This window comes from Atta cephalotes (assembly GCF_000143395.1).
Source record: "Atta cephalotes unplaced genomic scaffold scaffold00007, whole genome shotgun sequence".
In the NCBI taxonomy this organism is placed as follows: domain Eukaryota; kingdom Metazoa; phylum Arthropoda; class Insecta; order Hymenoptera; family Formicidae; genus Atta; species Atta cephalotes.
Genome location: NW_012130071.1, coordinates 1,869,483 through 1,884,165, shown reverse-complemented (window position 1 = coordinate 1,884,165; position 14,683 = coordinate 1,869,483). Strand labels below are relative to the sequence as shown.

General features: G+C 30.2%; 1 protein-coding gene across 1 annotated transcript in view; it reads right to left on the bottom strand.

Moving 5' to 3' along the window:
• Positions 1-14,683, bottom strand: part of LOC105626977 (acetylcholine receptor subunit alpha-like) — a 286,825-nt gene that overhangs the window by 5,910 nt on the left and 266,232 nt on the right. Inside the window, exons 9-10 of the mRNA XM_012208264.1 lie at positions 6,428-6,574; positions 254-409 (exon numbers count right to left, since the gene is read on the bottom strand). Coding sequence (XP_012063654.1) covers positions 254-409; positions 6,428-6,574 — 303 coding nt within the window. The remainder of the gene's footprint in view (positions 1-253; positions 410-6,427; positions 6,575-14,683) is intronic.

Sequence of the window (14,683 nt, the reverse complement as noted above, 5' to 3'; positions counted from 1 at the left end):
TATATATTATTTAATTTATTAGTTATTTTAGTTTAATTAGTATAGTACTATTAATAATATATATATTATTATATATATATATAGTTATTAGTGTAGTATATATATATATATATATATATATATATATATATATATATACACATATGCATTTTCAACAAAATAATGGATCATTAAGTAATAAATGTAATAAATCTCAACGATAATATAAGGATCAAAACTAATTGGTAGAAATATTTTGTATTGTCGTAAATACCTGGAAGGCGAGAGATCTTCCTTTGACGGAGGACGGCTATGGAATCTCTTGGGTGTGAGATGTTCTTCACTGTCTTCCTGAGTCGACGGGTAAGGATAATAGCAAGTCTTCTCCTTTCCTCTAACGGTCCTCATTAGCACTCTGCCGGAAGTATACCTGCAAAACATAAACAATTGGGCACGGAATTTTAATGCGGGTGCCATGTTCTGGAAAACGGCGGACTAATTGGCGGTGCGATCACTGAGAGTAGAATATAAGGTATAATCGTACTAAGTATGTATAACGTTATTGTTATGACGCAATCTCGCGTAATGAAATTCCTGATTGAGATTGTTATCACTAGCACCTCATAAATAATACGCAAAAATAAGGATTTACTTAGATTTCATGAACATTTAATACTTTACAAAAATATAATGTACGGATGTGTGCGAGAATTTTACACAGTGCGGGAGTTGTTGTGCAATTTATATAATAGTTATAAACTCACATAATATATTAGAAACAATGACTTTTCAATACAGACTTAATTCGGACGTTTCGGTTTACTTCAAACCATCTTCAAAGTCGTAGAATATAATATATGTATTGACAGGACCGTTGGATATCGTTGAAGTTATGCTCTATGTGAAAGCAAGGATGAGTATCTTGAAAAATTGTTTCTAATATATTATGTGAAGAGTTTATGACTATTATATAAATTGCGTAATAACTCCCGCGCTGTGTAAAGTTCTCATTGTCCGTACATTATATTTTTGTTTTTTAATTTCGAGAACCCGATTATTTAATTTTGAATTTAATACTTTCTATATTTTTTTAAATTTCTAATATTATTATCTAATATTTCTAATACACATATTGATAAAAAAATTTGAAATTAAAATTTTCCTCGATTTAAAGTAAAAATTAAGAAAACTTTGTATCTTATCACGCTGACAATAGGAATAAATTCATATGTCTTTGAATAGAAAAAAAGTCGCCGATACTGATATAGGTCTCCTAAAGCAACATCTCCTTGTTTCTTAGAAACTATTGCACTTTATTAATAAAATCATCACATTAATAAAATCAATCTGTTTAGCTAAATAAAGAAATACAAATTCATAATTTGTATATTATGGTTTGTTTTTATTCAAAATTATATAAAAACGAATTCGCATTCTATGAATACGAAAATAAAATTCTTGATTTTCTTTTGTAAATTAGGTAGTTTAAATAATGATTATATATTATTGATTATATTATTGATAATATTATATTGTTTTAAATGCTTGTAATTTCTTAAATCAGTTTTTTTCTTAGTTTTTTCATAATATGATTTTAAATTTAAAGTTGAGGTGCGGCGTAAACCGCCTGTCTATAAAACAGACCATGAATAAACTTAATCTTTATAATGTTGCTTTGTAGGGTCAAATAATTCTATTGAAGGTAATCGCATATATGAAACAATTCTTGAATAACTATCGCGTTACATATTTTCATCTTGCAGAACAGCATAAAGTAAACCCATACAGCACAGAAAGATTGCAGAAACATTGCAGAATAATTTCACTGAAACATTGCAATATTGCATAGTGGTTGCGAAACGTTGAATCATTGCTGTAAGATTTCAACAATGTTAAGATGTTCGCTTTTTGTTATATTGCACGAAACGTTTCAATATTAATATTTCAATGTATTTGAATAAATTTCTTACGAAGACTCTAAAATGAAAACTATTTTCTGTACATATATCTCACTAACTTTAATTTTTTTACAAATCGCATTTCTAGTGATATGTGTTTTCTATAAAGCAATTTTTTTATAAAATCATAAAACATTCCAATAAATGTATTAATTTTGAAGGATAAATTTATTCGTAAGGATAAAGCATGTATATATGTGCCCCGAATAAACTACAAATATTAATCACATTAACATAATAATACAGTCGCTTGGTAAATTAATCAGAGATTAAGTTAATCGCAGTGATTCTTTTTAATTCAAAATCGAGTCAATTGAAATCGATTAAAAAATGACGATATGAAATTTATCAATAAAGTTCAGGCGCTGTTTATTTTTGCGTTCACATCAGGCATACAATACATCATCGATCATATAATTAATATTTCGATAAATCATTTTTAGCAGTTTAACTGTTTATCATTTTATCCGATCATGATGCATTGATTGTATCCAAATTCGATATTATATAAAATCTTTTGATTTCATATTTAAAATAAATATAAAACTTAGCTAATGAAATAGCTGTCAAATAATAGATTAATAAATTTTTTATATAAATATAAAAATGAATTATTAATTTACATCTCTGCAATGTTATATTGTAATCTGCAATATTGCAACTCCTTATAAAAATTTGTCACTATTTTTAACCCATTTTTAATCCGCGCGAATGATTAATTTAAGTGATGAAAATGTGCATTTTACTGAATGAGTACCATGACTCTCTTTTTAGGTCATAAACAGGAACTTTTCCGTAAAAATGAGTGGTTAAAACGGATTCATGTAGAACACGAAACTGAGCGGTAAAATATATCTGAGCGGTAAAAATGTATACATTATGAGTATTTTTGAGTGGTAAATACATGCTGGGTAAATTTGAGGTGAAAAAATGAATACGAGTGCAAAATACTCATTTAGCATTTGTCACTCACATTGTGAGTTTTCACTACTCGAAAATACGTAATTCGTAAGGCATAACCGATAGCACGAGAAAATCAGTTCCGCTCCTGTCGAGATTCGAACCAAAACCTGATCTCCAAGCCTGTTCTAAGAGGGTGCTACTTTTCCATTGAGCCACACAATTTCTATGTCGATATTCGCTCTGTTGTGCTTATTTATATACATTTGACAAAAGTAATTATATTAATATTTATTACATTTATTATATTTATTAATACATTGTACAAATATATGTAATATTATACAGATATAGATAATATTATACAGATATATTAATAAACACACGCACAAATGGTACATATTTATATATATGTACATATATATAATATATGATGATATTAAGATAACTCCGATATGTATGTCGCATTTATCGAAAACTTAATTTATCAAGTATTGTTTATTATGTTTAAGATTAAATATATTATTTTGATAAAACCGTCTACTAAAAAAAGATTAAAAATAAGAAATATTTAGTTTTTATGTAAAATTAAATATGATATAAGAGAAATTTTTAAAAATTTTTGCATTTTTACCGTGTCTCACACACACACACACACACACACACACACACACACACACACGCGCGCGCGCGCGCGCGCGCCCAGGCATCTCAGAATATACGATTCATAAAAGATTTATAAATAATAATTGGAAATACAACGTAAAATGATGCAGTAATTTATTAAATGTGTTACAAAATTTTATTAAGAAATATGAATAGTGAATACATAATATACTATATAAAAATATATATATATAAAAATATACACACTGGGAGTACAAATTAGTTCGGTCCGTTTCCCTAAAGATGGCTCCAGCTGTTGTGAATGGTTCATAGTGACAGCTGATTTTGACGGTTTCAGAAAGGTTAAACATCTGCTAATAATATTTAGTTTATATCGCTTTGAGTTTCATACAAAAACCTTGATTTTTACTATGTTTGAAATGTCAAATTTTGTGTTAACCAAGCAGCATTTGCGGGAGATTTTGATTTTCTGCTTTAATTGGAAGAAAAGTGCGGCTGAAGCCCATCGTATGCTTGTCGAAGTTTATGGTGACATTGCTCCTGATAAATCATGTAGGGAATGGTTTCGACGTTTCAAGGATGGAGATTTCAGCGTTGAAGACAAGCCTCGCTCTGGACAGCCAAAAAAATTCGAAGACAAAGAATTATAGGCATTACTCGAAGAAGATCAGAGTCAAATGCAAGAGGAGCTTGCAGAATCATTGGGGGTAACTCAACAAGCCGTTTCTGTACGATTGAGAGCTACGGGAATGATTCAAAAACAAGGAAATTGGGTGTCTTATAAACTAAAACCGAGAAACGATTTTTCACTTGCGAATAGCTGATTCAAAGACAACAGAGAAAAGGTTTTTTTGCATTGGATTGTGACTGGAGATGAGAAGTGAATATTCTACGACAACCCCAAGAAGAAAAAATACTAAGCGCGGTCAATCGTTGCCATCGACCTCAATATCAACATCACGGCCGAACATTCATAATTCGAAGATCATGCTCTGGGATCAAAAGGATCTTGTTTACTATGCTGCTAAAACCTGGCATTACGAGCGATCAGTATCGGTTACAATTGATTCGTTGCATGAGAAAAACGGCTAGAATACGAGCAAAGATATGATAAAGTTATTCTTCTTCATGACAACGCTCATGTCGCTAAAGTCGTAAAAAAATATTTGGAAACGCTCAAATGGGATGTTTTACCGCATCCGCCGTATTTTCCGGACATTGTTCCTTCTGATTGCTGGTTGTTCCGAAGGATGCAGCAAGTCATCGGTTCACTTCTTTCGCAGAAATCGAAAATTGGCTCCAAAATTGGATCGCCTCCAAAGACGAGTCATTTTTTCGAGAGGGAATTCGAAAATTGCCTGAGAGATGGGAAAAAGTAGTAGACAGCGATGGACAATACTTTAATTGATCTGTTCATTCATTTTGTTTTGAAATAAATTCATGAGCATTTTTGAACGGATCGAACTAATTTGTATTCCCAATATACTTAATCCATGTGTATGCGTTTTGGGCATAAATTTGACCCGCTAAAAATTCCGTATATTAAGCTGTAAGTTACGTCACGTATATTATAACAAAAATGCATCCTAAAGTTATCTAGGCGTAATTCCTGAACGCAGCCCAGAAGAAGATGTATCACATCAAGCCGAAGAATGAAGTTAAGCACTTGTATTTTGCTATACTTCGTTCTGTATCATCTCTCTATATTTATGTATCATCAAATAATCAAGTCTTTTCTGTTCTCTATAGTAATGATTTAATGTGAGTTGTATGATATACTATAGCGCTACTTATTACATTGATAAATCGATTTAACTGACATAATAAAAGTATTATTAATATTACAGTAAAAATTAAAATTACAATAATATAATATAATATAAAGGCGTATATAAAGATTGGTTGCCTGCAAATTATTTCAAGTCCTTCTTTCTGATTTCTGTGGCATTAATCTTGGCGTGCAGCGTATATAAATATCGAAGTTATTTGAATTATTATTTGAATTCCATTATTATTTGAATTCCATTTCAATTTATTAGATATTGTATGAAATATTTAAAAATTATTGTACATATAAAGATTAAAATAAAATAATTTTTAATCATTTAATATAAAATTGATGTGATAATTAATAAACGTGATAAATAAATGATTATTAAAAGAGGGATGTGTTTTCACTTATCAGCTGAAAAACGGACAATTCACTAAAAAATACTTCTAACGGAAAAATGAATATTGAAAATGAACAATCCACTCAATATTCATAGCCGAAAAACGAGAATTGAAAATGGACAATTCACTCAAAAATACTCATGATCATACTCGCATATACGTTCCTCGTTCATCTGCGGAAAAACGAGTATTGAAAGCGGGCAATTTCCTCAAAAATACGCATACTCGTTTATACTCGTTATCGTTCCTTGCATCGCGAATGCTTGTGAGTGTAAGAAAAGGATAGAAATGGGTTAAAAACGGGTTAAAAACAGGCTAAAAACGGTCCATATGAGGTCTAAAAATCGTGAAAAATTTTTGTAAGGAACATTGCAGCAATATTATTTCAATCTTCTGTGCTGTATGGGAATATGCATACAATTCAATAAAAATGTTTTATAACGAAGTAAAAAGGATCTGGAAAATCTTATATATATTCATTTGTAGATATTTTATACAGATAATTCCCGTAAAAGAAAAAGAATAGGAATAACATTAATACCTATTGTGTCAGTTTTGAAGCCTATTTTGTCAGATGCTCATTTTTACTTATCTTACGAAAACATTAATTATTGCAAAATTGTAAATATTATAAAAAGTGCTTATATTATCTAATAGAAGATATTTTTTAGTTGGTTCTTATGTTTTTAAAGTTTTATTTTTATCTTTTGTTTAAGAAATATTATCTAAAAACAAAGTGATGTCGGTGACTTTTCTCTAGTATGCTGTAATTATACATATGTAATACTAACCTGCTAGTTTCAAATTTATATTGAGGCCTTCTCATGACTAGTAGTCGTGGAAGAATGTGTATGAAAACTCTTTTCACCCAAGGTGCCATTTTGTGCGTTTGTGGTGAACGGAAATGAACGTTGAGAACAACGACGGTAACGCATATACTGAAAAAAATAAAGAAACAGAGCTCAATCATATATTATAAGTAACATATTACATAAGTGTGCTTTGCAGTATATTTTAATTACATATTACAAGATTACTTTCTTATCCATCACAATTTAAATAATATACTCTATTGATCAAACGTAATTTGATGACAAATTGTTACGCACAATAATGTAATTAATATAGAAATGTTAATTTAGTTATTCGCATGGAATTCGCAATTATTCTAATCACCAAACTAATACATTTTATATCTATTTTACATGGCAATGGTAATTAGAACTAATTACAAAGTTATTGTTTATGATGCTTAATGGAGAAAAGTTAATTAAATTTTTAATCAACACCGTTTCATTACGGTGGAGATTTTAATTCTCGTTAACTTCTAGAGTTACTAGCCTAGACTATTCGGAAACGTTATCCGAATATCCCTGCGTATCATTTTACCTTTTTTTGAGTGAGAATAAGGATAAAACAATATATAGAAGCACTCAGATAATCGATCTAAATGCAGCTTAATGTGTATACATTATAATTATTTAATTAAGTCACTATTATTATAATTGCATAAACTTTTTAAATGCAACGATAAATGTAAAGAATCTTGTTATTTAAATATCGTAAATATTCCAAAAAAAGAAAAAATAACTTTACTTTTTATTAAAGAAAGAAAGTTATCTTTTTCTTTTTAGATTAATATTATAGTTTTAAAATCAAAAATAGGATTCTAAAAAATTTTGATTTTTTAATAAATATGTTCTTTATATTGAAATATTTGGTTTAGTTTTATTAGTTTTTATTATTTTCTTTGTTTTTGTAATAATTTATTCGCTTGAATCCTGAGCAAGAAACGCTTGTTACTTAATACTATAACATATGTGCTTATGTATATTGCTCTTTTATATAGTTTTATATAGCTCTTTTATATAGTTTAAGTAGATTAAATTTCTTTACAGAAAATAAAATCTAGCATTTCTAAGAAAAATCTCGGCTGGATGTTTACCACTTATTTTCAACTTATATAATTTTCAGTATGGAAATTTTATAACTTATAAATTTTCATTTCTGTGTCCTCAAGTAATGCGCGCGCGCGCGCGCGTGTGTGTGTGTGTGTGTGTGTGTGTGTGTGTATGTGTGTGTGTGTTTGTTTTATTTAATTTCTTTCGTGAATTGCGATATTTTGTAGTTTTATATAGTATCCTAGAAATCATTAGATTACTGCAAATTTATCCCAGCGGACGAAGACAAATTGCTATAACGTACAATCATAATTGATCTTCAAAGCAGGATGGAATGTAAATCTCATGAGACTATTCATAACACAGATCCATTCGACGATGGGAGATCCTAACTGGAGAAGAGAGAGAGGACAGGTCGCGGTTTAAATTGGACCCACTTCCTTTGACTGGCTTCAAACCATTTATCGGTTCGGACTACATTGCCACAGCGACGTAAATCTCGATCCTCATGTCTGTTCGCTTTTTATGATGCCCGACCGCGTTAGTCATCCCTGCAAAATGTGCCATAATGCTTACGTATTAGGCATTCTCGAAGCTATCTTTGCTCTAAACGTGTAATCTTGAACGACGGGACGTGACAAGAAAGACATTTCCACTAAAACATTACTAATTTCAAGATGAACTTTGTTAAAATTAATAAGAAAATTTATTATATTAGATATTTAATAAAAGGATATAATATAGTTACATAAGATTTTTATATAAATTATTTTTATCATTGTTATGTTTTATTTTACGACAAATATTAATCTTCATCGGTATTATATATATATATATATATATATATATATATATATATATACTAGCTTTACTTTACTTAGTTAGTTCGTTGTACGTACCGGTATTAAACTTAAAATTAATTAGTTTATTTTTAGTTTAATATTAATACATAATTGAATAATTTTTTTTCATTTTAAAGATCAAAATCTGAAGAATAAAATTGTATAACTTAAAATCATGTAAAGTTGTGAAGCATATTTATAAATAATTTTTTACAATGTAAAATATCCGACTCCTGCACTGGATACGCCGTTTTATTTTATTACGTTTCTTATTATGTGTATTAAAACTTATACCCAAATATCTTGTTTGTAAATCAATTTCAGTAAATTATAAAATAATAAAAATTCAAGAAATCTTTTCTTTTTTGATAAAGCAGAAATTATGTATGCAGAAATATGTAATTGTATAGATAATCTACTACCTGGATCAAAGATGCGTTTACTAGGCTAATGCCAAGGATGTCACGCGCGGAATCTCGTACATATCTAAACGGAAATTCGTAATGGTGCCGATCTGAAAAGGACGAAGTGAGCCTCTTGAAATTCCAGTGAGATGGGAAATTTGGCGTTATATTCGAAGTGGCAGACATTACGCATTTCATGATTATAAATTCCTTTGAAGTTCAACTCTTATCTTAGAAATATATGACATCTTTTTTTTCGTACATTTTTCTAAATTAATATATTATATCACCATTTAAGATATTTATTTATAACACTCAAAACTTAAAAAATTTCTTATTTTAGAAATAAAAAACACTATTTCACAAATTTTTTAAATTTTTTATATTAATGTATTGCGCATTAAATTTCAAGTTAAAATTTTTTAAAAATATATGTAATGTCATTTCAAATTAGACAATTAAAAAATAAAAAATGTGTTACTTTACTCTCACGAAATTGTGCGCAGTGTTCACCTCTATAATTCTTTAAGCCTTCAATTGCACTAGCTTAAGAACTATCAATATCTTGGTGCTCTAGAACGAGAAGCATTCTTTTTTATTTGTTCTGCAATGTCCGCAATCACGGGAAGTGCGCAACATCTAAGCGAGACACGTTGTATATCTTAGAATTCACTTCACGGGTGGCTGGAGTCAAGTGAACGCTGCTACTGATTAATGTGTCACACCTACTGCATCCTTGCAGCGTCCGAAGCTATTAGGAGGTTTCCATCACATACACACAGACACTCTTTCTCTCTCTCTCTCTCTCTCTCTCTCTCTCTCTCTCTCACACACCTACGTCTGTACACATACATGGAAAGACACGTGGCTTCCACTCAAATGGCCCGCTGTCGGCCCAATTCGCCAATTTGCTAACTCCCTCGTCCTCAAGGAGATTCGTCGCTTTTCTCTTCGTTGCCCAAGTAGATCGCGTCATTGATTCGACCGGGGAGTGCGTCTTAAAGCACGAGACTATATCGCCCTGTGAAACACGTTCATGTCCGCCATATCGATAATGGCCGACATTCGAGATTCGCTTTCAAGTCAAATCGGTGGATTTTAAACGCTTCGGTGTCATATTCGCGCTCTGATTATATTATTTTTAAATTTTCTCCCAGGAGAAATTCTATAATTCAATTTTGGCCATTATATTTTCATACATTTTTAGTTGCTTATTTGGGATGCGTAAAATAATTTTTATTCATTAAAAAGACAATTGTGTGAGAGGATTAATTCCGTTTTTATAATAATGTTGTTTATTAACAATGTATAAGATTATTATAGTTATATAATTATAATTATTATATTAATTATGTACATGAGGTTTAACATAGTATTTTTATTCCATTTGTGTTATTTTACATGTTATTTTACATTTTGAAAATTTGTGTTAATTAAGAAAAACTTTTATAATGTATATAATAACACACAAATTGCGTGCAAAAATTATGTCATTAAAAAGAGGTGCCTTCATGAAATGAAAGAGAACATTCTTTAATGAAAAGCTCGAATCAATATAAAATATTTTCTTGGAAATAATTACTCGTGATGGCTACTGGTTGTTACGCTTAACCAGTTTCTTCTTTCTTTCTTTATCTCTCATTGAAGATCAAATCCGCTTCAGAGGTAAGCAATCTTCATCTTGCGCTCGTCCTGGCCCGTCTTGGCCGCGTAATCCAGAGAAATATTGCAAATTCGAGAGCTACCGAGGAATAAAAAGCCTTTCGCTGTTCTAAGACGTTCGCGGACGTGGAATGAATCGTGAAATCGTAGGACGCTCCTCTACCGATTCTCTGAGAAAAAGATCATTAAATCTCGGATGCGCGTAGTCGGATTGCTTGCATTTGCTAGTGTGTATCTCAGAAGAAGAAATATGCTCTCTTCCACTCGCGCCATGGTGCGGGTTTTGTTAGTTACATATTTGATGCTAATGTACATTCGCATTTGAATAAAAATATTTTATATTCCCATTGAGAAGATTCGACAATAAAAATAATCATATATTTTAAACTTTTAAAGAAACTACGCCACTTCTTATTGTCTTTAAAAAAATTAAATAATTCCATGCATTCACATGCTTTGCTGAGCAAAGCTCTTTTAACATAGAAAATAAAATCGTATAAGTGTATTTCTTCAACGCACGTGTGCCGAAGGGAGCGTTTTCGATCTTCGCTGTGAATCGGCTGTGTCATGCTGAGAAAAAAAACGACGTCGTACAAATTTCCTAGTCGCTTCATCATCGTTGGCCATCAGTCATGAAGAAAAGAATGTTGCGCTAGATGGAAACAAGAGTCAAGAGGAAGCTTTATAAAAAAAAATATAGAGAAAGAAGAGAAACACACAAAGAGGAAGTTTTTATGAAGAATGAATGTGGGAGATCGCAGAAGAAAAAGTAGATACTGAATTAAAAGATGTAAGCGTGAAATTGTACAATAATTGCAGAATATCAGGAGTAAAAAGAATTTTCCCATTGTTGCAAAACTATGAGTATTAGTAAATTTGTACGATACATGTTTCTTGGATGTTATTTGTTACATATTGGCGAATTAATTAAAAATCATATTTTTTTAGTCCTGTCCTACGAAGTACAGTATTATGAAATATGCATCTATGGCCGCGGATTTTATGCACATAATTACATTAGTTTAGAAATTTTTAATAATTTTTAGTGCAAAAAAAGAAAACATTAAAAAAAATGTATTTTGAGGCGCTGAGTTCGAATCTGCTATCGAAATATTTTCGTTAAGTTCGATTTTTTCCGAGATAAAAAAAAGACATTTTTTCTAATATAATACATATAATATATTCTCAGAAGTGAACGGAGTCATAACTATCAAGCTACAAAGGCTGTACAGCTAAGTCGAGCCAAGCAGGATGTAACCTACATATATCTGTATGATGCATTACACCGGCACACTTCGCGCGTTTTCTTCGTCGCAAACTCGTCCTTTTGGTGAATCGAAATATTTCTTCGCGAGATTTCCCTGACTGTGTTCGTAGATCTGTGACCTACTTTGCGAATTCACGTGCAATCAGTACGTACTGTCTCGCGACCGTTCATCTTCGAGATGACGACCATATGAATCGTAATCACGTTCGAAAAAGCTGTTAACTCGAGCACGTAGACAAGTGCTCCGGCTGGCAAGTGACCGGAAGGGAAGGCACCTATAGCGTCGCGCCTGGTTGAATTGCAACGGCAAGTTTCCGCGGCACGGGACCATGAGATGTTTCTCAACCTTTTCAACAAAGTTTTTCCGGGAAAAAAAGCAGGAAGAGGGGACAGATAAGTGCCGCATATTCCACTTTTTGTCATTTCGTTATATCTCGCCCAAAGATGCGGAAGAGCGATTAAAGTTATGCTAGGCGAGCATCTTGAGAATCATGCACTTTACGAGCCATATTGTTTGCTGTGTTAACATAAGAAAAAAGTTGATCTTTTGAAAAAGTTGATCTTTTCAGTCAGGCAATTGTGTACTAATACTTTATATAATAGCACTATAATACTATAATAGTAACTATAGTCTCTCAGTGTTTAATTTTATCGTGATATATGAAATAAAGTAATTTACATGTTAACAAGGATTTCGGAAAATAAAAAAATGTATCATTATTAAATTCCAAAAAATAAAGTATTAAAATTTAATTTGTTTAAACTTTTCAATTTTTTATTAATATTAAACGTATTAATTATTGAGCTCTGATAACAATTTTTTTTCGTTTTCTAATAGTTTACCTTCAGGCGTGTTTAACAATTACAATAGTTTTAAGATTGAACTGTTGTTTGTTTCTATCTCAAACGAACAATCCGCTATTTTCTATTAGGAATAAGGGTTTGTGAATTTGTCAAAAATTATTATTCCGACTGAAATGCAATATTTTTTACTTTTGGTAATAATTTTTCTTTATCTTCATTTAGGAAGAAAAATTGTTTTGAATGAACTCATAAAGTCCATTGAAAATAACGTAAAAAGTCTAAGCAATTCTACTTTCGTTTTAAACTTGAAAAATCACGTAATCTCTGTTATACAGAAAATAAGCTTCACGAAACCAACTAACCATTTTATCATTAAAGGCGCACTTTTTTACTCAGAATGACTAAGAGTTTTATCAAAGAGAATTCAAAAATCTTATTTATAAGAACTGACAAAAATAATGTTACCATACCAATTGACCAAGACGAGTACAAACAAAAAATGCGTAAAATGTTAGGAAATATTAGCACTTACACAGTAATTAATAGGGATCCAATTAGGAAACTCACTGAATCTGAGAATTTTATTGACGAAATTGAAGAATTGTGGATATATAGAAAATGTATAAAAAATTATACTACAGTGATGGAATCCTTCCGAGAGCCTATGGGCTTCCCAAGATTACAAAAATGGGTGCCTTTTGAGAATTATTATTTCGTCTATTGATAGTCCTCTTTATTCATTGGTCTCTTTTTTGCATATTATTATCAAAGACAATGTTTCTAAACTAAGGAGCCATATTAATAATAGTTTTAAATTGGTTGAAAAACTTAATGGTTTTGTTTAAAATGGTTAAATAATATTCGTTGATTTCTCTTGATCAATATCATTGTTTACCAATATTCCTTTAGATTTGATTATAAAAAGTATTTCAGACAGATTTTACATACATTTTATTATATGTCGTTGTTGTATATCAAAAGATGAATTTCTTAAAGCTTTAAGATTAGTATTAGAGTCTAATTTTTTTACCTTTGATGACAGAATTTACAATCACAGATTTGGAACACTCATGGATTCTCCGTTGACCCCCATCATTGCAGATTTGATTATGGAAGATTTAAAATGCAAAGCTTTGGAGAGATTTGGAATTGAGGTACCTTTTTATTTTAGATATGTTGACGTTGCGATTGCTAATCACTTAATTGAAGAATTTTTAGAAGTATTTAACTCTTTTCATTCAAGATTGCAGTTCACTTTGGAAGTTGGTTGTGACTGATTGAATTTTTTGGATGTGACGATTATTAAGGCGAACGAAAAATTAGAATGTAATATTTATCATAAATTAACTTTTTCAGGGAGATATCTCAGTTTTTATCTCTTCGTCCTCTTTCACAAAAGAGAGATGTTCTTATGAGCATGATGGACAGAACTTTTTTACTATCTCATTCAAAATATCATAGAGATAATTTTAATTTTATTATTAAGACATTTTTGGACAATGACTACTCTATTAATTTTATTTTTGAAACTTAATTAATTTATGATTAAGGTCTCTTTTAAAACGTAAGACGCTTAAACAAATTGAAAAAACTAACATCGACAATAAAACAACTTCGTGGTATTCCTTTTTTGCCTTGTATTTATAACAAATTCAAGAGCATTATCAAAAATCACAATGTTAAATTTTCTTTCTTCAGTTTGAACAAACTTTACGGAATTATTAAAGCACAAAAAGATGTTCTTTCTCATGAGAAATATCAAAGAAAAATATAGTTTATAAGATTGTAAAAATTGCAATGCTTCTTATGTTGGACAAACGAGTCATAAATTAAAGACTAGAATTAACGTACACAAAAATGACATTAATAAAAAGAACGATAACTTGTCTGAGATTTCTGAACATAGATTGCAATCTGAACATGATTTTGATTGGAGTAATATCAAAATTTTGGATAATGAGAGATATATTGGGAAAAGATTAGTGTCTGAAATGCTTTATATTATAATAAAATTCAGAAAAATGATTTAAATTCGAAATTAGACACCGAGTGCTTACACAAACATAATCAATAAATCTTAATTTTTTAAATTGATGTATCTATACTTAAGCGACTATCTATATTATTTTTCAATCCGATGATTTTAAGAAGTAAATATTCTAAAAAA